General features: G+C 38.2%; 1 protein-coding gene across 14 annotated transcripts in view; it reads right to left on the reverse strand.

The window, feature by feature from the left end:
- The window catches only part of DST (dystonin), a 482,507-nt gene that overhangs the window by 111,125 nt on the left and 350,610 nt on the right, over positions 1–20,772 (reverse strand). For 13 of the 14 annotated variants that reach the window (XM_023544665.2, XM_010586936.2, XM_064287488.1 and 10 more), the window contains 9 exons: positions 20,126–20,278; positions 18,334–18,567; positions 17,631–17,897; positions 13,647–14,195; positions 11,825–12,001; positions 5,955–6,078; positions 2,667–2,875; positions 1,709–2,026; positions 841–1,007 (listed from right to left, as the gene is read on the reverse strand). In XM_023544665.2, the coding sequence (XP_023400433.1) occupies positions 841–1,007; positions 1,709–2,026; positions 2,667–2,875; positions 5,955–6,078; positions 11,825–12,001; positions 13,647–14,195; positions 17,631–17,897; positions 18,334–18,567; positions 20,126–20,278 (2,198 nt within the window). The remainder of the gene's footprint in view (positions 1–840; positions 1,008–1,708; positions 2,027–2,666; positions 2,876–5,954; positions 6,079–11,824; positions 12,002–13,646; positions 14,196–17,630; positions 17,898–18,333; positions 18,568–20,125; positions 20,279–20,772) is intronic. The other variant, XM_064287505.1, reaches the window with a different exon arrangement.

Consider the following 20,772-nt stretch of genomic DNA (forward strand, 5'->3'; position numbering starts at 1 on the left):
GGCACGTAAGAACCTGTTGCAGCTGGACTAATTACTGATGACTACAAGGCTTTTAAAATGGACCCACTGGAAAGAAGAAATAGATTACCTAAGAAAATCCAGGACCTTTCTTCTGCAATGTGAACTGAATATTATGTTACAAAGTGGGAAATACAGTTCTTTGAGTAATACAGACAATACTCCAAAGCTTTAAATAGAGAATTATCAAAAAAGAAAGAATAGCTAAACAAGAAATAGCTATTTTCTATCTTTTTGAGCTCTTTTGTATAAACTTTAGCAAAACCAGATGTATATTTGAAACCAGTATGAGATCAGATATGTAAAAGTTCAGTCACAAGGTTTATCCTTGCACAGCTTTTTAGCTCAACTTAGGCTCATTCTCTCATTTCTTGTTTTTTTTTTTTATGGAATTGTTTCTTATCTAAGACTCTTTAAAAAGCAAATTATTATACAAAAGAGGCCATTAAGAACTATATTGAAATTGCACATAGCTTCTGAATTGAGCCCAGAAAGCAATGAACCATGAGCTGTCTTTCAAGGTTATTTCTCTGTGATATTAGCCAAAGACTTCAGAGACTACAGCAAGTTCAGGCTACTTTCAGTAATATACTACCGCTACCATTTTTCTTACATACTGCTTTTATGTAAGGAGTATTGAATTTCCTAGTCAATATTTTAGCATGAAAAAAATTACCAAAATATAGAAGTATTAAAAATTTGCCTTATGCTTATTCTCAAGTTTTCAAAAACTGCTTCACCTATTTATATAAGCAAATAAAAGTAATTCAATCTAGTTAGTATCAAGTAGAATAAAATCCGATTTTTTAAAGTGATGCTTACTTTTCTTTGATGGTATCCTCCATTTCCTTGAACTTCTTTGACAAATTATTTGTTTTTTCAAAAACCAGAGCTTTATCCCCTGGTAAGCCATGACTTGATATCTCTTTCAGAAGACTCTGCAAAACTTCAAGATCTTTTCTGTGTTCTAAGACTTCAGAAGTTGATTCCTACAAGTATTTAGATATTTAGTCAATATAGATGTTGCTAGACCTTCAAATGAAATTTCATTCAGAAGTATGTATGGGACCATAATGGCTCTATTCGGATTTTCATAGAAGAATAATGCTCTCTTCAGTGCTCTAAATATAAATAAACATGCAGCTAATAGGCGATTTAAGACAGAACACAGTATACACTATTTAATTTAAAAATGCATACTTTATATTTTGTCTGTTTGTGGGTTCTGCCATGAAAGATACTTACACTACCAGTACTATGATATCTGAAAACTGTATGTGTGATAAATAGAAGTCTCTGGATGGTACAAATCGTTAATGTGCTCAGCTGCTAACCTAGAGGTTGGAAGTTCGAGTTTACCCAGAGGCACATTGAAAGAAAGGCCTGGAAATCTCCTTCCAAAAAATCAGCCATTGAAAATCCTATGGAGCATAGTTCTACTCTGATATACATGAGGTCATCATGAGTCAGAATCAACAGCAACTGTGGGGTAAATGGTGTTCATTTCTAATCAATGAGCAAAGGCTTCAAGGAGGAGATTCGGTAAGATTTTCAAAAGAAAGCATAGATCTTTAGTAATTCACAGGCAGTTAAAATTATAATAGTTGAGTATAATTCTGCCAATAAACATATGAGCTTGTCTTAATATTAATATACTTGATCAGCCTCATGTGTGCTGAGGAAGACACACCTGCATATACTGAGACAGTTCAGTAACATCTTTTCCTGGCACGTCTGCCTCAGTAAGACCCTGGGATTTTGTGTCTAAAAACATTTGGAGCTTCTCTGAGAGGTTCTCAAACAGTTCTACTTTGGTTTTTAGCTCCTCCATTTTGACAAGCTTTTCTTTATGTTTATGACTTGCTTCTGAAAACCGAACAGTTAAGTCCTTCATTTTGGCTTGCAGTGAGGACGCAGTGGATGGGTCCGTCGTTTCCATAAATTTCTTTACTTTTTCATCCATAGCATTTATACTGCTCTGGCGACCTGCAATATCCTGTTCCAACATCTGAAATGAATCAAATATTACATGTATTTTTAGAATGATGTTTACAAATAATATCAGGTTTTTTTTTTTTTTTTAATTACTATTCATAACGACATAAACTTGAACAACCTGTGACTAATGAAAGTTAACAGTTGGGACTGAATGACAAGTCTGATCTGTCCCATGAGGAATCCCATCCCAAATCTCTTCAAGGGAAGTGGAGAACAGCTGGCTAGTTGCTTCAGAGAGGCAGGAGGAGGCTGCTGCTACTCAGCAACCCCTGGGATCTAATGGAGCCTACGGATTATCCATGGTCCTAATTTTTAAAAGGCTAGACAATAACAAGAGTGATCTGATTAACCTCATGTGCAGCTAGCTGAAGCAATGATAAACACGATAGGATACAATGTATGTATAGGCCCTCTCCGACAAATAATATTCATGAGAAAAGTACACAAAGCTCTTTCTATACTTCATAGAAAAATCGTTTTGCACATTTGTCTTTTTGCAAGCACCACTTTCCACACTCCTATATTCAGGAAACACCACTTCTTCTGTATCTTTAAATTTATCTTAAATCTATTTACTCCTGGAATTATATAACTGTTTCTTTCATCTGGAGGGGGATTTTTTTTTTTTTTCTTTTTAAAATGTCACTTACAATATTTTTACTGATGATATCCTGAAGAGCAGCAGAGTTTAAGGGCACTTGACCTTGTTCTTTCAGAGAACTTTCCACACTTCCCATCCAGTTCAGCATTTCATCCAAGCCGTCCTGCACACTCAGCGAGCGGGTCAGGGTTATCTGCAGTTTTTCATTTCGTTCATTAATAGACTTGGACAGGTCATCGTATCTCCCAACAATGTCATCTAGTCCAAACAGATCAGGAAATGTTAACCACAAAGTTGTCTTTGCCCTATAATTTTCAAAAATACACTAAATTGAATCACAAAAGTTCCACACCAAAATTAGAAAGAGAAAATATAATAACTCTTATAATGCAAATCAGAGCACCACCTACAGCCATTAAGGGAAAAGATCCTAGTGGGAAATAAAAATCTGAAATCTTTTAAGAGTAGTTAATAAATACATCTGTATTTGAAAAAAGATTTTTAGATGCATAAACATAGGAGGAAATCTTTAGGATAATAACTGGTTAATTTGTCATTTCAAATTAGCCATACTTACTGATAACTGTCTGAAAAAAGGTACGAGTAAAATAGCTATTCTCAAGAAACAATGCACACTTTATAAAGATTTTATCAAGAATTAGCCTTTACATACAAAAATTGTCTCACTCAGTCTCTCTCTCACACACACACACCTATAAGCTAGGCTTTTGGCATCTTTCACTATGCATAGAAACTGGCAGATGCGAATGTATTTAGAAAACTAACAATGAAAATTCACTGAAAACAGGAGGTTGAGATAATGTTTCTAAAATACACATAAATAGTATTTATTTGAAAAGCTTAATAGCAGACAAAAAAGAAAAAAAAGGTTAACAGGTTAACCCATCTCACATGAGATAAAGTGCTTTCAATTTTAAAGAGTTAAGATGATTAAAAAAAGAAAAAGAAAAAACCTTTCTGGCCTAGTTTTCACTTGGATGTAAAGCTCTACATTTTAACATTCTTACATTCTCTATTTCAGAGTAATGTCAAGGTCAAAGAACAATGTCTTTTTTAAAGTATTCATCATCTCTCTGTATGGAAAACAATCTGTTTTTAATTATGAATTTATCACTTACTGTCCAAGAATTTCAAAAGTATTTTAATTATTTCTGAATGCTTTAGTCCACTACACTGTAAAATGCTCAGTAGAACAAAGTTTTGATCTGAAACATCTCTACATAAAAGAAATATCTTAAACATGCTTATTATGCTTGACTCATGGGTTGTAATTCGTATAAATAAGGCAGCATTTCTCTTTGATTGCTCTAATATGACATCATGAGAAAACTGCTTGACAAATATTCCCTGAATTAAGACTGTAAATTTAGATGATCTAAAGCGACAATAGTGTTCCTGTCACTAAGATACAATGAGGACCGTGAGAATGCTGACAGGGGAGAGGGGCAAGATTTAAAATGCACCAAGATGCCATAGGAAACCCTGGTGGCACAGTGGTTAAGAGCTACAGCCGCTAACCAAAGGTCAGCAGTTTGAATCCACCAGGCACCCCTTGGAAACCCTATGGGGCACTTCTACTCTGTCCTATAGGTTCTCTATGGGTCGGAATTGACTTGATGGCAATGAATTTTTTATGAGGTAAGATGCCATAAGCAAAGAAAACAAGCAGCAAGTTCAAATATGAGCTGTAATTTGAAAGTCACAGCAGATGCTCTGCACTGCAGATGCTCTCACTGGCAGGTGAGCTGCTTCTCAGTCGGGCACCTCTGTGTATCAGCAGGGTCAGTAACTTCAGCAATCTGTTCAGCTATGGCGAGTGATTTCCCAAGCAAGGTCACCTATGTTTCAATCAATTCATGTATTTTGAACGTTACCATTCGTTTCTGTACTTCTCAGTGATAAAATGCTGTCGTTGAAGTACATTCTTGATTTCAGTGATTTAAAAACTTTCAGAAAATGGTACTGAAACAAAACCCACTGTAAGAATTTTTAAGCGGTTGATGTTTTCTCAGAAATCAAACAGATCTTAGAGAGCTAATTCCCCTATACCTTAAATATATTTTTACCTATTCCTACAAAATTATGGCAGAGATAGCTTCCAAAGTCTTAAAATAATGTGATATATGAATTTTATGCAAATAAAAATGAAATTACATACACTCAACAATGGGAAAAATGTCAAATTGCCTCATTGAACAACAGAAATACATAAAAGGTAGTCTCTTTCTTTCTCCCCTAAATTCCTATACCCAAAACGTTAAGGCAGTGGTCTTCAAGGTGGGATGTACAGATGGTTCACTGTGATATGGGAACAAAATGTTAGAACTTCCGCTTGTATTTTTATCATATACTTTAAAAAATTTTTATGTTTGTGTTTTATAAATTATAAAACATATACTAAGATAATATAGTAATACATGTAGTTTATAAATACTGGTGCTTACACAGGGGTACATGCTAAAATATTATTTACCACTAGAGTTGCGTGATTTTAAAAAGTTGGAATTATGTAATAATAATAAAGGGTTTTCCTTCCACATAGTAGTTTTAGAAAAGCAAAGTTTCTCATCCCTTCACCTAAAATTGCTGCTCAGAGTTTAACTCATGTTCTGTTTGGGGTAAAACATAGGTTTAATCATCTTCTGTGCAGGTTTTTATTTCACACATAGAAGTATATAGTAACCACAAGCCACACATTAAATATTATGAAAAGTAACAAAGTCAAAGCAAAAAATACATATAAGAAGACAGTAAACAACATTTATTGATAATCTACTGTGGATTCAGTATAAACTAAACACTGTGGGTAGATACAAGGAATAATACACAATAGCTCTTCTCCCAAGAAATGCATCAAACTGATGTGAGAGGACACAAAACCACCATTATAACTGTATGAGTTTTTAGTGTAACTGAAGAACTGGGGTAACTGGAACCCCATGAGGCCACACAAAGACCACTTCTAGAGACTGGACAAGTGGGGACACTGTCTTAAATCAGGGTCTCTCAACCTCTTCCATAAATCAGGAGACTTTTGTACAGCTCTACTTTTTGTGGTACACAAAATATGGAGTTTTTGTTACATTTCCTGAATATTAAATTAAAATGTGAATCTTTTCAAACTACACAGCTCCACCCCTAAGATACTACTATACCTACCAAAGAAGGCATGCCTTTTCCCAGATTGAGATTCATCATTTCACAGGGAAAGAAGAAACAACAGATATACCCTAGTGGACATTACCTGCACATCTATTAGAATACCTTCATTTAGAATTCATCTGTGAGACTGGAAACAAGAAAAGGAGTATCTTACCCAGTGTTTTCTGAATATCATTCTTGGCTGGCAATAAAGATCCCCTCGCATCTAAAAGTACTTCAGCAGTTTTTTTCAGTTTCTCGACAGCAACCTGCTGACTTGATATCTGTCCTTGCAGTGCCTGTAGGATTAAATGTTTTCAATTATACTCATACAACTAAATGAAAGATTTCCATATGAAAAAATACGGCTTACAATAAGATAAAATAAAATTGGACAGAGTAAACTGTTCGTCCTTATAGCCCTACTCTAGAATTCTTAGAATAAGGACAGTTATGAAAACATTGCTAGCAAAAGCATCAGCCAGTCAGGATAATATGAATTCACTCCTGAAATAAACCCTCAAGCAAATGTTCCTAATAATTTGCCTGATTCTCTGAGTCTGCAACCCTCTCACCTTAGCGTGAGTTTCCTCCTTAACCCCACTTCTGAGCTTTATACAATACCACCATCACTACCACCAAACAACAAAAAGCAAACAAACAAAATAAACAGTAACAAAAAACAAAAAGTCTTTGGGACCAATTCTGACTCCAGGTAAGAAGATAATTAAAGACTTCCATTTCATTAGGCCCTGACACATACTGAGTCATATTTATTCCTGTTCATTTAACAAAAGTTACTGACCATCTTATAAATTCAAAATACCTTGCTACACTCTGTGAGAACACAAAAATAGGACAGACACGAAGCTTACCCACAGGGATCTTATTTTAAGGCAGGGAGTGATAAGTGCCAAAGATGAGGAAGAAAAAGTACCACTGGATGTTGTGAAGCAGGATAACTGGGGAGAGAAATGAAGGCCACCTCAGTGGTGGTGGTGCCTCTGAGGTGAGCCCTGAAGACAATGTGAATTTGGGTATGTAGAAATGGAGAGGATTTCCTGCAGGAAAAAAATACAAGGAACAAAATATAGGGCAGAAAAATCACATAAGAAAGGGGACAATCCTATTCAGCTGGAAGGTAAGTATGGGTGAATAAACAGAAATAAGGCTGGAAAGGTAGGTGAGAGCCAGATGTTGGAATGCCAGGCTTCAAATGTCAAGCTAAGGAGTTTGCATTTTATCCTGCAGCAACGGGGAGCTTTCCAAGGCTTCTGAGTTAGGAGATGCCCTATACGAAAGTTAAATTTGTAGTACTGTGTGGAATTAATTGAATGGGAAAGAAATGAAACAGTGATGCCAGAGAGGGGGCAGTTTCAATAGTAACAATGAAGCAAGGGCCTGTCTGGCTAGGGAAGTAGAGTAGTATGCACAGGAGAGAACACTTAAGGAGATTCCCTAGGGCTTGGTAACTGATTATCTCAAGTTGTGCTGCCCAATATGGTAGCCACTAGCCATACGTACCTTTTTCAACTTAAATAGATTAAAATTAAATAAAATTAAACATTAAATTCCACAGCTGCAGTAGCCACAACCTCAAGTTCTAAACAGCTACATGTGGTTTAGTGGCTACCATATTGGACAGGCAGATTACAGATTATTATTATCATATAATGTTCTATTGGACAGTGCTGCTCAAGAGAACAGGAAGAAAGGACATAAGGAGACAAGTCTCCAAAATCTTTGAGCCTAGGTAATTAACAGAATTTGTAAACAAAAGTGGGGCAAGCTTAGGAGTATATAAAATTTATGACTTCAAAGTGCTTTTAGGCTCTTCATATAGAAACAGCAAAGCTGGAAATGGAGGAAGTTCTACATGTCCCACAAGTTGGAACTACATATAAAGAACTGGAAGTCAAGATATGCAATGAGACAGCTAAAATCAAAAGCACAGGAACACCAGAGAAGGGACCATTAAGGATCATTGAGAACACTTATATTTAGATGATGGGGAGAGGAAAAAGAGAATAGATGTGATCAGGGAGGTAGAAAAGAGACCAGGGTAATTCTCTCACTGAAGCTTAAAGGAAGAAATGAAAGTGGAAAACGTAAAGTGTCAGTTGCTTCAGATAAAAAGCACAACAAAAAACCACCAACTGGCCCCTGAATTTGCTGAATAGAGGTCCCCGCAGATCTTCGAGTGATCAGATGTAGAAGAGCAGCAGGATGGAGGAAAAAGGAAGTAGAGGCAGGAACCATACATAAGTCTTCCAGAAAGGTGGCCCTGTATTCCTAACCCCTCTAACAGATCTCTACCCTAGTGGACAGGCTGATGATGCAGGCCCTAAGCTTGGCTTTGATTTCACCTCAGGTACTTGAGCTCCTCTTCTAGATTCACATTTGGGTTTCAAATTCAAACTCCCGTATGCCCAACTGTAGATGAACTCATTCTTGGCCATAGGCCGAGGTTTCCAACTGCCTCTTCAAGTTTCCATCTGGGTGGTACATAAGAACATAGCAACTCTATAAGCAGAATAGAACTGCCCCATAGGGTTTCCAAGGCACAGCTGGTGGATTCAAACTGCCGACCTTTTGATTAGCAGCCAATCTCTTAACCACTACATCACCATGATCATCTCAAATTCAACAAGCTGAAATCTAAACTCATCACCTCATACCCTACACCTGTACTCCCTCCTGAGGCTGCAGGCTTATTAAGTAAGTTGGAAACGTGAAGCTCCACCTAGACTCCATTTACTCTCTCAGCTGCCCTTTACACATGTAAATCAAACACCAAGCCTGGATAGTTTTTTTCTGCTAAGTATTTCTTTAATCAGACCTCTGCTCTGTATTTATGAATCACTGCAGGATAATATCTCACTAGGATTATCGAAAAAGACTCCTGTCTTCTCTGCCTCCAACCTCTTTCCTGATACAGTTCCCAATGTGTTCTCTCTAAAACACTTATCTAACCGCGTCACTCTTTTTAAATTTTTCGGTAGCTTCCCATTACCTTCAAATTAAAGGCTAAGACTTGAGCATGCTATAAAAGTTTTTCCACTTCCTCTTCCAGATACCCAACAACACAGTTATTTCTCAACTCACTGACTTTGCTCATATTAGATCCAATGCTTTAACCCACCTCTACATACCATCCACCTCCCACCATCATCCTGAACCTGGCTCTGATTCACGCTTTAATATTCAGCTTGGAAGCCTTGCCTCTCTTCTCACCCCTGTTGAGTAAGTGCTTCCCCAGGCGCTGTTGAGTCAATTCCAACTCATAGCGACCCTAGAAGACAGAGTAAAACTGCCCCACACGGTTTCCAAGGAGCGCCTGGTGGATTCAAACTGCTGACCTTTTGGTCAGCACTCATAGCTCACAGTAGTTCTTAACCACTGTGCCACCAGGGCTCCCGTAGCACATTAAAAAAAAAAACAAAAAACAAACCTGTTGCCATCAAGTCGATTCTGACTCATAGCGACCCTACAGGACACAGCAGAACTGCCCCTTTATGGTTTCCAAGGAGCACCTGGTGGATTCAAACTGCTAACCTTTTGGTTACCAGCTGTAGTTCTTAACCACTACACCACTAGGGTCTCCCCTTAGGACCCAGTAGGCCCCAATAAAGGTTTCTGGAATAAATAAATAACTGAAGACATAAGCTGTAAAAATCCTCTTCTATTTCAGTCTTGATTTCAAATTAAAATGAATATCTAAAACTAATGGTAAAAATCTCATCTCATTTTCATTATTTAAGACATTGGGATGACACACAGGCAGCCCATGCATATGTCAAAAGGCCCACCGACTACAGCCAACTAGCGAAGTGTCATCTGAATACGAGATCCTACACCTGTTAAAACAGGCCAAATAATCCACATCAGAGCAGATCTCTGTGGGAAAATGTCCCACAAGTTTAGTTACAGAAAGTATAAGAAATTCTTTAGGACCAGAACTTCACCTACAACCAGGCTGAAAACTAGGCCACAGGGACAGCTTACCTACCTCACATGGTTATTAGAAGATGGAGTAAGATTAAGAACGCTTCTCTGCTTTTTTTTTAAGACTGTGAGCTCTCCAAAGGCAAAGACAGAGGATACAACATTTTTGCATCCTCAGAGAACCTAGTAATGGGCCTAACACATAAATATTTACTGAATGAGTACTATGGTCCTATAAAAACTTTCAGTACCAAGGATGGTCCTGCCTATCATCCTAAAGCTGAGAAATAAACTACAGAAGAAACATCTCTCCTTCACCTCTTCAAAATGTCTCCATAATTAAATCAAGAGAGTTTATAGTTTTTTAACATGTATTAAGTTATGATTTAACTATTAAAAAAAAAAAAAACACTGCTATCAAGTCGATTCTGACTTATAGCAACCCTACTGGACAGAGCAGAACTGCCCCATAGGGTTTCCAAGGAGCAGCTGGTGGATTCGAACTGCCCAGCTTTTGGTTAGCAGCCAAGCTCTTAACTACTGCACCACCATGGTAGTGGTTTATAGTACTACCTTGGAACAAAATTTCAAATTAAAGTACTCAAATGTTTCTCTCATATTGTTTTTGAATAATGTCAATGAAATTAAAACATGAAAAAAGTGTCTGTGGCAGGGAATACTGCAGATTATAACCTTGGTCTCCTTACCTGGACCAGTCACATATTTTTTTTTTTCCAGTCGCTGTTGAGTCAAGGCCGACTCATGGCAACCCCACGTGTGTTAGAGCAGAACAGTGGCCCACAGGGTTTTTAATAGCTAATTTTTTTAAAGTAGATCACCAGGCATTTCTCCCAAAGTGCCTCTGGGTAGATTCAAACCTCCAACCTTTCAGTTGGCACATTAACTGTCTGTGCCACCCAGAGACTCTGGGACAATATATATAGATGAAGTTTCCTTGTTAATAGCACAAAAATGGTTTATGATTCTGTAACGGATGCAACTAAATTCTTCAAGGCAGCTGTTTAACTGGCAAGGCCGTGTTTACTTTCTAGCTATGGCATCAATAAGCTGTTACACCCACCTGCTAACAAGAATAGAGTTATGAAATGAAACTTCCAAACTAAAAAAATTATTGCTCGTGTTGACTAAACTGTTTCGAAAAGTATCTTCCCTTATATTAGAATTTTTAAATATGCTTTCAATTTAAGAAAATAGAATAGACTTCCCCTGTCATCGTGAGTAAGGCTGAGACCCTCCCAGTTACACAATTCCCACATCAAGCCAGTATCTCTGGAGCAGCTGGAAGACTTCCTGAGAACAGTGCTTGATAATACCAATGTCTGCATCCTCAGAATCCCCAAATGTGGCAGTGATAGCTCCTCTTTGTTTCTACCTGTCCGTCCTTAAAAAATATTTATTGAGTATCTACTTTCGACCATGTACTCTTCTAGGTGCCTGGGGATATTGCCGTAAGCAAAATAGACAAAAATACCTGCCCTCATGGAGCTTAATTCCAATGGAGGATAAAGACAATGAACAAGATCAGTAAGTATCATGTTATATGGTATTAGGTGCTGAAGAGAATAAACAGAGCAGAGAAGGGGAATAGGCAAGGCCCACATGAAGGTTGATAAAAGTGAGAGAAAAATGCATGCTTCACAAATTTGCTTACACCTCCCCCACAAACACAGGAAGCTCAACTTTCAACAACTTTCCCTTAACAGTAAATTATGAAACTCTCTGCTGCTTTGATGCGTAAGTATATTTTTAGGAGTAATATTCTATCCCAATCACCAAATCCTTCTCAAGAATGGGACCTAGACCACCATATTGGATTTTGTTTGGGGGTGAGAGGGTGTAGGCAAGGAGCCATAACAGCAAGGTAAAACCAGTTAAACAACTGTGGGTAAAACTATCTCATTAGAAAGAGAAATGAATGGACTGGGGAGAAACAGAGTCATAACTCACTCTAGCTAGGGTGAAGTATACTGCTCCATTTGCCCCCTACACTAAGTGGAACTATCAAAAAAGCACTGGAAAGTAGAAGCCTTTCAACAAGACCATTGAAGATCTCTCTCTCTCTCTCACTCACTCACTCACCTTGGTCTCTTCTAACTGTCTCTGCAGATTTTTGGGGTCCACAGCAATGGGTTCAGATAAGTGTTTGCTCGCTGTGGCCTCACAGGCCTGGAGCCCGGAAAGAAGTCCACACGAAGTATCTTCATAGTGTTGATATTTATCCACCAGGTCTTTAAGATTATTCCCCAGGATGTTGCACTAAATAATCAAAAGAGAAAGGGGTGTGATTACAACTCACTATTTTATATCTGTCAAAATAACCTTAGGACCTTCTAGTTATGTAACTCAGAAAAGACCAGACTTCAGCCAAGGTCAGTGAAAACTCTGTAGGAGTAAGATTTTCTTCTTTATGTGAAGACTCATCCTCTAAGAAAACAAAAAGTATGCATAGAAATGATAGTTCTAGATTTATACCAATTCAAAAACATATTTACAATGAGTGAATCTTAACTCAGAAAGGATTAAGAGATCAATCACCAGAGGAGGTGCATCTATCAGGGCATTTTCTCACTGGGTTTTACACACCTTTGTCCATTGATATGTATTTAATGTGAAGGCTTTCAAGGTGCTTAATAAGTCATGTCTGTGTTTCATAAGGGAGCCTTGGTGGGACAGTGGTTAAGTGCTCAGCTGCTAACCAAAAGGTCAGCAGTTTGAACCCACCAGCTGCTCTGTGGGAGAAAGACGTGGCAATCTGCTTGCATCAAGACTGGAAACCCTATAGGGCAGTTCTATTTTGTCCTATACAGGAGTGCTGTAAGTCAGAATCAACTCAACAGCAATAGGTTGGTTTTTGCTTTTTTTGTATGTTTAATGGGGTTAACACCGAAGGGCAAATAGTCTAGATGAGAATGAAGCAAAGACTGAGAGCCCAAGAGGCTCTTCAAATCTCTCATACAACTTGGTCTGTTCTTGTTCAACCTACACAGTAAAACATGCGAAAACCAGAACCTGTGTAAGGTGGAAACCTGTCAGAGAAGGAAACTCAAATATTTTCCACAAAAAGGAACAAGAGAAAAGTGGTAAGACTGCACCCTATTTAAGGCAGAAAACTTGCAAGACTGAGAAAAACAAGGCAGTCCCATCAAGTTCCAGCCCTTACAGGTTTTATTGGATTATCACCAACCAAAACCAAACCAAACCCAGTGCTGTCGAGTTGATTCCAACTCATAGCAACCCTATAGGACAGAGTAGAACTGCCCCATAGAGTTTTCAAGGAGCACCTAGTGGATTTGAACTGCCAACCCTTTGGTTAGCAGCCGTAGCACTACCCCACCAGGGTTTCCTTATGACCAACAGGGAATTGTTTTTCTTAGGGTTTTCTGTTGTTGTTTTTAAAATAAACTCTTAATGTCTGTAGGAATAACAGGAGCTGAAACCATCCACTATTAAGTATTAAAATAACACACTGATGAAATGTATCTGTAAAACAAACATTTGCAGCATTTGTGAAGAGAATTATCTGAGACGAAATGTCAAATTCCCAAACTTGAGATGCTGCAAATTAGCAAGCCACTTTGCTTTGCTCTAACACACAAACGCCATCTAGCGGTCAAATTGGACACTGTTATTAGAGAATTTCAGAGCTAAAGCTAACTGGGAATTATTCTAAATAACTTTAAAGTTATTTAACTAAATAACTTTACATTCCTAAATTTTAAACACATTTTTCAGAAGCAAAGCAGACAAACAAGACTAATGGATGCAGGCTGAAACCACCATTTTTTTTCCTGCTTCAGTTTTTAGGTTTCTTGCTTCTAATTCCAAAACAAATGGTAAGAGGACAGAGTGAAAATTATAATCACAGACTGATCTTCCCCTTTAAAAATAAAGATATAATCACCTTGGAGTAGAGAGATCTGAAGCGATCGGTAGCATGATCCAGTTTGCTCTGTACCTCTTTGTGGGTTGCAGAAGTATCAATACTCTCCTTGTCAACCTTGCTGCCATCATCTCTCTTACTGCAAGATTTGGCAGCTTCTAACACTCTGTTTCCAGAAATAGTGATGTACCTCAAGTCACCTTTGTGAGAAATAACGTCTTCTGAGAAACTTTTCTGCCTCTTCAATTTGGTCATTAAGCCGCTGAAGTCATCTGCCCCTGCCTCTAGGTTTTCAAGTTCTTGTTCTGACTGCTGCAGCCAGTGTTCAAACTCACTATAATCCGCATCGAACTTTTCTAATTCTTCCTGCAGAGTACGTGTTAGCTTCATTTTCTTCTCCGACTCAGCCAGTACAGTTTCGTAATGTGCTTTCAGTTCTTTCATGTTTTTTTGTAGTTTCTCTTTTTCTTCAGGAGAGAGATAGTGACCCTGTTTCTCAAGCAAGGCTTGTGCAGACTGAGTGGCTATGATGACTGCTTGGTGCTGAGAGATGATCTTCTCATGTTGCGCCTGTGTGGAAACAAAGTGATCATAACTTTAAAGCAGTGACAGGGCGTTGGGGAAATTGTCTGCTTCTGTGCCTCCCACCCAGGCTGCCTAAGTAAAGGCCTTGAGTCCAGAAAATTCTCTGATAGGGCAGCTGGGAATTGGGTCGCCTTCTCTCTCCTGCCATGCGGGCGCCACACAGCTCCTGGACAACCCCACTTCCATATCTGTTCCTGGCGGGGAGGGAATGGGCTCTCTCATTCTACACACATTACAAGAAGGGGAACATGCCAGATTGTAAGGGCCAGCCTCAAAGGGTGGACTGAAGGAGAATCAGGCTTTGTAAAACCGAACATGGGCACTCCCATGTGGTGCACTAGTTCACTACAGTTTGCATTCTTATGTAAGCGCTTGGCATGGAGCCACTATTGTTCACCACCACTGTAAGACCTCTGCCTTGCTAATAATGCAGGGTGCAGAGATCTGCTTTGGTCCTGCTGCCACCCAAGACTGCCTCAGAAGTAAGTCTTCCTAATAAAACTCCTTCACGGCCACAGTGGAGTTGCCTGCCTCTTTCTTCAGTCTCTCAGCACCCTCCATTTTTGGAGGCAAACTTCATGTTACTGGTCCATGTCTGGACACAGCGTTATACTGAGGCTGTTGGGAGCTCCCCATTACCTCAGGATCAACAGACTTAAATGACCCAGAGGCCTATAATTTGCTTTTCATTACTCTTTTCAAGCTGTACAATAGCTCCATTTTATTGGTGAATTTCAGAATAGAAAAAGCTTTTTTAGCACTCTAATCTTATTTTTAAGGGAATTTCCAACCTTTTCTAGAAAGTTCCTAGGTAATCACATATGACAAGTGCCATTACTAAAAAGTTTGGAAAAAATATGACAAATGTTTACTCCAACTCTAAAACATCTATAATCCAACTTCATTTTATTCACTGCTTCCTTACAGCCATCCCAAAGGACTTACTAATGTCTTTACCTAGTTATTGAGCAAATAAGTAGAATATTGTTAGTATACGATCCTGAAAAGACATTTAAATAGGAAAAAAGAATATGTAGTTTTAAACCTATTAAAAATACGGCAACAATATTTATGCAAGAACAATATACATTCAGAGGAGCCCAAGGGAGGTTAAAAGGAACAGATATAATACAAGAGAACACTGGCACCACTTAGCTTCACTGGGCCTCAGTTTCCCACACACAGAAACTGGAGACAATAACTCTTACACATCATAGGTTTGCCATAAGAAGTACATGAGATCAGATACACAGAACACTTAGCACGGAGCCTGCAGAACCTCCACTCTGAAGGCCTTAAGGAACCTTCTCAGAAGGCAAGCTACTGATTGATCACCTTAACCTTCAGGGCAGCCGGTGGGCCTTGAATGGCTGGAGTCCCTTTCCCTCCAGTCATAAGCAGCTTTTTTCATTTACCCTAATACGCCATACGTACTATCCTTTGGGACAGTTTTTTACATTTCTTATAATGGCTTACACGGAGGCTGTCCTGTTACCTCAAAGATCTTTCTACTTCCTGCACCTGCTCCCATGTCAATTCAGGGACTCCGGCCGATTGCCCGTTCCCACCCCCACATCGAGCTTGTTAGGTACCTCATGGCATTTTCTCCAGAAAGCCCTTCCCTCAAATATCTTCCTGGTTAATCCCCCATTTCCTTTAAGTCTTTGCATAAATCTCATCTTTTCAATGCGGCCTACTCTGATTATCCTATTTAACACTGTCCCTCCTACCACCAGGCATTCAACCATCTTTGTTCAACTCCTTTTCTTTTTCCCATAGCACTTGCCGCATTCTAACATACCATATAACCTAGTTATTTACTGTCTGCCATACCATCCTCACCCCCTAACATACAAGCAGCAATAGGATAGGGATTTTTCTGCTCACTGGGGAATCCCAAGAACCTAGAACAGTGCTGGCACACAGGTACTGAGTAAGGGAAAATGGTTGAGAAACACTGCTGTGAGACAACTGTTCACTTACAAGTCTGATCCCAAATAGTCAGCTGAAAACAGACTCATTAATATTTGTATCCTCATTGTCTACAACAATGCCTGCCAAATTGTGGAAACATGATCAATATTTTTTAATAAATAACTTTTCTCCAACAGACCGTGTCCTTGGTATTTTAATTACATTCAGGCATTAGCCTCAAGTAGGTCTTTGCACATAGTAGGCACTCAATTAGGTTGGATAGAAATATAGAAACCTTATAAATTACCTAATTCATGCCCTTCCTTTTACAAACTAGGAAATGGAAACTAATGGAGAAGTGGCTGGGCCCAGGACATGTGGCACAACTAGAGAGAGCTGGAAGCAATCCCCGACGCAAGGACTCTGGCCATCTCTCCACTCTATCAGATTAGGAATTTCTGCAGTACTTTCAGATCCCTATATTCTTAGAAGTGAAAAGATCAAAACAAAAATGTTATGTTGTGGCTACAATTTTTGTTGTAGGGTTTTTGTGTCAGGCATCCCTATATTTAAATCCACTACTTTGGTCAAGTTATTAACCTTTCCTAGCTTCTGTGTAACTGATTGATTAAGTTCTTTTAGGAATTCATTAGATGTTTCATTTTTGAGACAACTACAAAAACACCTCCCTGCAACTGTGACATACTAAATGCTTCCACTCTTCTTCTGGCTTAATTTGTATTACCTGTAATGTAAGAACCTCACAGAACAGAACCTCAAAAGTTCCTAAAGTTCAGTCATCCGACTACTAAAAGTCAAACTTGGAAACACAATAATCACTTGTGTGACACTTTAAAATGTTTTTCAAAAGTTATCTTTGCTCCTATAGTAGCACTGCTGCTACCTTTAATTTCCATAATGTACAGGATTTTTAGAAGAGCTTTCGTATCTCTTTTCAATAACAGACTTCACTGTATAGGTAAGTGGAGCTCAGAGAGGACTTACATGAGCTCAAGATCGCACAGCATATTAGTCAATGAACACGGATTAGAACTTAGTAGAATGACTGAGAACACCACCTGGTTTTAAATCCAAGCTCCATCACTTACTATATGTGTAACTCTGGGCAAGTTACTTTGCTTCTATAGGTCTCAGTTTCCTCATCTGTAAAATGAGAACAGGTTACCCCATAGAGTAGCCGAGAGGACTACATGAGTTAATAGAAGATGAGAGCTTAGAAGAGGGCCCGGCAATTGCTCTATAAATATTAACTCTTATTTTTATTTCTAGTGAGTCCGCTTCACATCTTCTGTTTTACTTCTCATTGTTTTTTGACTTGCTTAAAACTCTCATAATAGTAATTTCTATTTGACATAAGGATGCCCCTGGATAACAGGACTTTGCATTACTCTTTGGTCATTAAACTTTGAAAATATACCTCAGATGCCATCTTTACTTATCTGGAAGTAGCATTTAACAATATTCATTATGTTTAAAACAACACACCTTGACTTTCTGGTATTGCTGGTTCAGGTTCTCCTCAGTGGTTCCAACTTGCCCATCAACATCAGTTTCCAACAGGTTACCATTAACTTCATCCTCATCTCCAATCACTGACTTGCCATCACTTTCTTGAAAATGGGTCCCATTCTGTTCAATTACTTCTTTGTGTTTTGTGCCTGCCCTTTCTGACTCTTTGTCAACATTTGACAACCAGTCCAAAAGGTTTTCTATTTTGGTTTTGCTCTCTTCCAGCTGCTTCACAGCTGCAACCTAGGCAGGGGAAGTTCACATTCTGAACATGTGCAGTCACTAGTTTTAAGATATAATGAAACTAAATAAGTAGATCATTTTAAACAAGTGTGGGATACTGGTACACTAAAAACTGACCAAGGAACATACTGAAATTACATTTCAGAGCAACAGGCAGGTACTTTGAATTTCTCACTGTTCTTAAAAATAATCCCAAAATTGTAACTATAACTGATAATGAGTCACACACATTTCACCAGTCTCACAATCCCATTTTAAACAATTTTAAGGAAAAAGTTTAACAAAGTTAACTCTTCAAACTTTTTGTAGTATTTGGTCAATCTGGAAATCCAGAGTTCTAGTCCTTAGTGTTAATGACACCACTTAGTCAATCAAGCAGCCATTGTACTAGTCATTTTCAACAAAGCAATAGTGTTCCACATACTTGATTACAGACCTTTTCTGTTTCCTCCTTGATTGCTGTCTTCACAACTTTATCTAGCTCCTTTTTCGACTGTTCTGCCTTAACGTTAAGTTGTTCACACTTGATTTTAGCTTCATTAAGTTTCTGCTCAATCAAAGCCTTATCATCTTGTGACAGCTTATCCCCGCTCTCCTTCAAGAAGTTCTCTGTGTTTTTCACTATTTCTGCCAATGCCTGTGCACTTCCTTGAATATCTTTCTGTAATTCCTTACAACAAAAGAAAAAATATTTGATTAAATTATTACCTATTTACTTCTTCCAGAGCTGTAATTCTAAAAGAGGGGGTGAGCAGAAGAGTCTAGCATACGTCGTTTGAAAAAGCACATTCAAAATGTTAATTTGAGTTGGTATATTTCAATCACAATATTTACATAATTTGAAATCTCAAACACATTACAGAAAGGCCCAAGGTTTTCATGTTGCGTTTCATTTTCATGTTGCAAATGGATGTCGATTTTAAAACATGGAAAACACTGAAGTACTCAGTATATAATCTAAACAAATTCGTATACACCATATTAAAAAACATATATACATATATAAACCAAACCTGTTGCCATCGAGTCGATTCCAGCTCCTAGCGACCCTATAGGACAGGGTAGAACTGCCCCACAGGGTTTCCAAGGATCACCTGGTGGATTCAAACTGCTGACCTTTTGGTTAGCAGCCATAGCTCTTAACCACTGTGCCACCAGGGTTTTCATATACACACATATATATATATGTGTACATTTACAAAAGCTTTTACATGGCAATCTTATTTAGTCTATTTCTAAACATTTATTTTTTTAGTATATTTACGGCTCAGGATAAAAAAAAAAAGTTTTCCCAGTAAACTAAGATACTTTTTTCTTCTGAACAACTAGAACTCCATAATATGTAACGTTTATTTCTTTGCCCCGGCTATTAGGAAGCTCAAGATTAAGATCTCTAGTTACAGCTTTCCTCAGTCTAGATTTCATTATATAATTTTTCTTCTTCCTTTCATCCTTTACTATGTGTTTTCTATCTTAATATATTACTATGTTTGACCATTAATACTCTTTTTCTCCATGAATTTATTTTCAGGCTCCTCCAATTTTCCTGAAAAGTATTTGACTTGAAAGAGATATTATTTATTGAGCCATTACTATGTGACATGAACTATGTTAGTCACTTAACACACAATGTTTACTTAACTCTTATGATAATGGAAGCATGACTAACGAAAAGAACAAAAAACTGAGGCTCAGAGAGATTAAGTTATAAAGCTAACAATGCGTAGAATCTGGGATTTGAACCAAGAACTACCTAGTTTCAATGAGAATGTTCTTTCTCTTGCCACCAAAATAAAGATATCCTTTTCTGTCATATTTTTTTTTCACTTTCCTTTAATGAATAGGGATAAAATGCAGAGACAGAAGGAAAAAAAAGCAGCTGAGAAAGAATTTGAATTTCTGATTATTTCCCCTGATTGGCTTGTTAGTAGGCTGGCCTGAAAATGGATCCAAATTTTAATTCACCAAACAAAATATTTCCATTATCATAGCTCCTTCATACCTGCTCCACTTAATATCACACCAAAAAGTAGTCAAGAAAATGACCTGGGCTGCTAGAAGTTGAAAATTTGACTGTTACTGTCAGGCTTGAGGGTAGCTAGGTATGCCTTACCTCTGAAGTGCTAAAATGATTGATATTTTTCAGCTGAGAATCCTAACTGATTTCCAAGCCATAATAATAAAAGCTAACAACAACATAAAGCTGCTGATACAAAACCAAACTCTACCTCTTGCTTAGACTGGTACTTCTTTAATTCAACCGTGCCATCTCCAATCACGAAGGATTCCTGCTGGCCAATCAGGCGGTTTTCAGTCTGGGTGAGGAGGTCGCATATGCCCTGGAGTTTGTCTCTGAACTCCTGCTGATGCTCTGCCACAATCTAAAGTGGGGCAAAGCCAAAGCATCTTTAAACAGGTGGTGGTCAAATGGCTACTGTGACAGCTTCTTATTAGAATACATTCTGCAAATTTCCTCTAAACAAGCTTTTACAAGTATGCTGTAAACATGATAGCAGTGGGGTACAAATACAGCAAGGTGAGAGAGAAAAGTAATAGCACGTCCCATATACAAGGAAAAAGATCATGTTTGGATGCAACTGCTCAACAGAATACTGGCGATGCGTATGTGTGAGAGATGGAACTTCTGACCGACAGGAAGAAAACATCCCATTTTCTTAAGCTCTTGAAACCTGCGACACACACAATTAATTCTGCAAAAGGATATCAAAACAGAAGTTAGTCGTGACTTGCCTATTAACGTATTTGATGTGTGTATATAGGTTATCATGCTAGAGGCAATGCTTGGGTGCTTCAAGAAATAATGAAAGCACTGCAGCTCGCTGTATTTTCACTTAGTCTCTGTGTCCAGTTCTAC

Source organism: Loxodonta africana, chromosome 1 (assembly GCF_030014295.1).
Source record: "Loxodonta africana isolate mLoxAfr1 chromosome 1, mLoxAfr1.hap2, whole genome shotgun sequence".
Classification (NCBI taxonomy): Eukaryota; Metazoa; Chordata; class Mammalia; order Proboscidea; family Elephantidae; genus Loxodonta; species Loxodonta africana.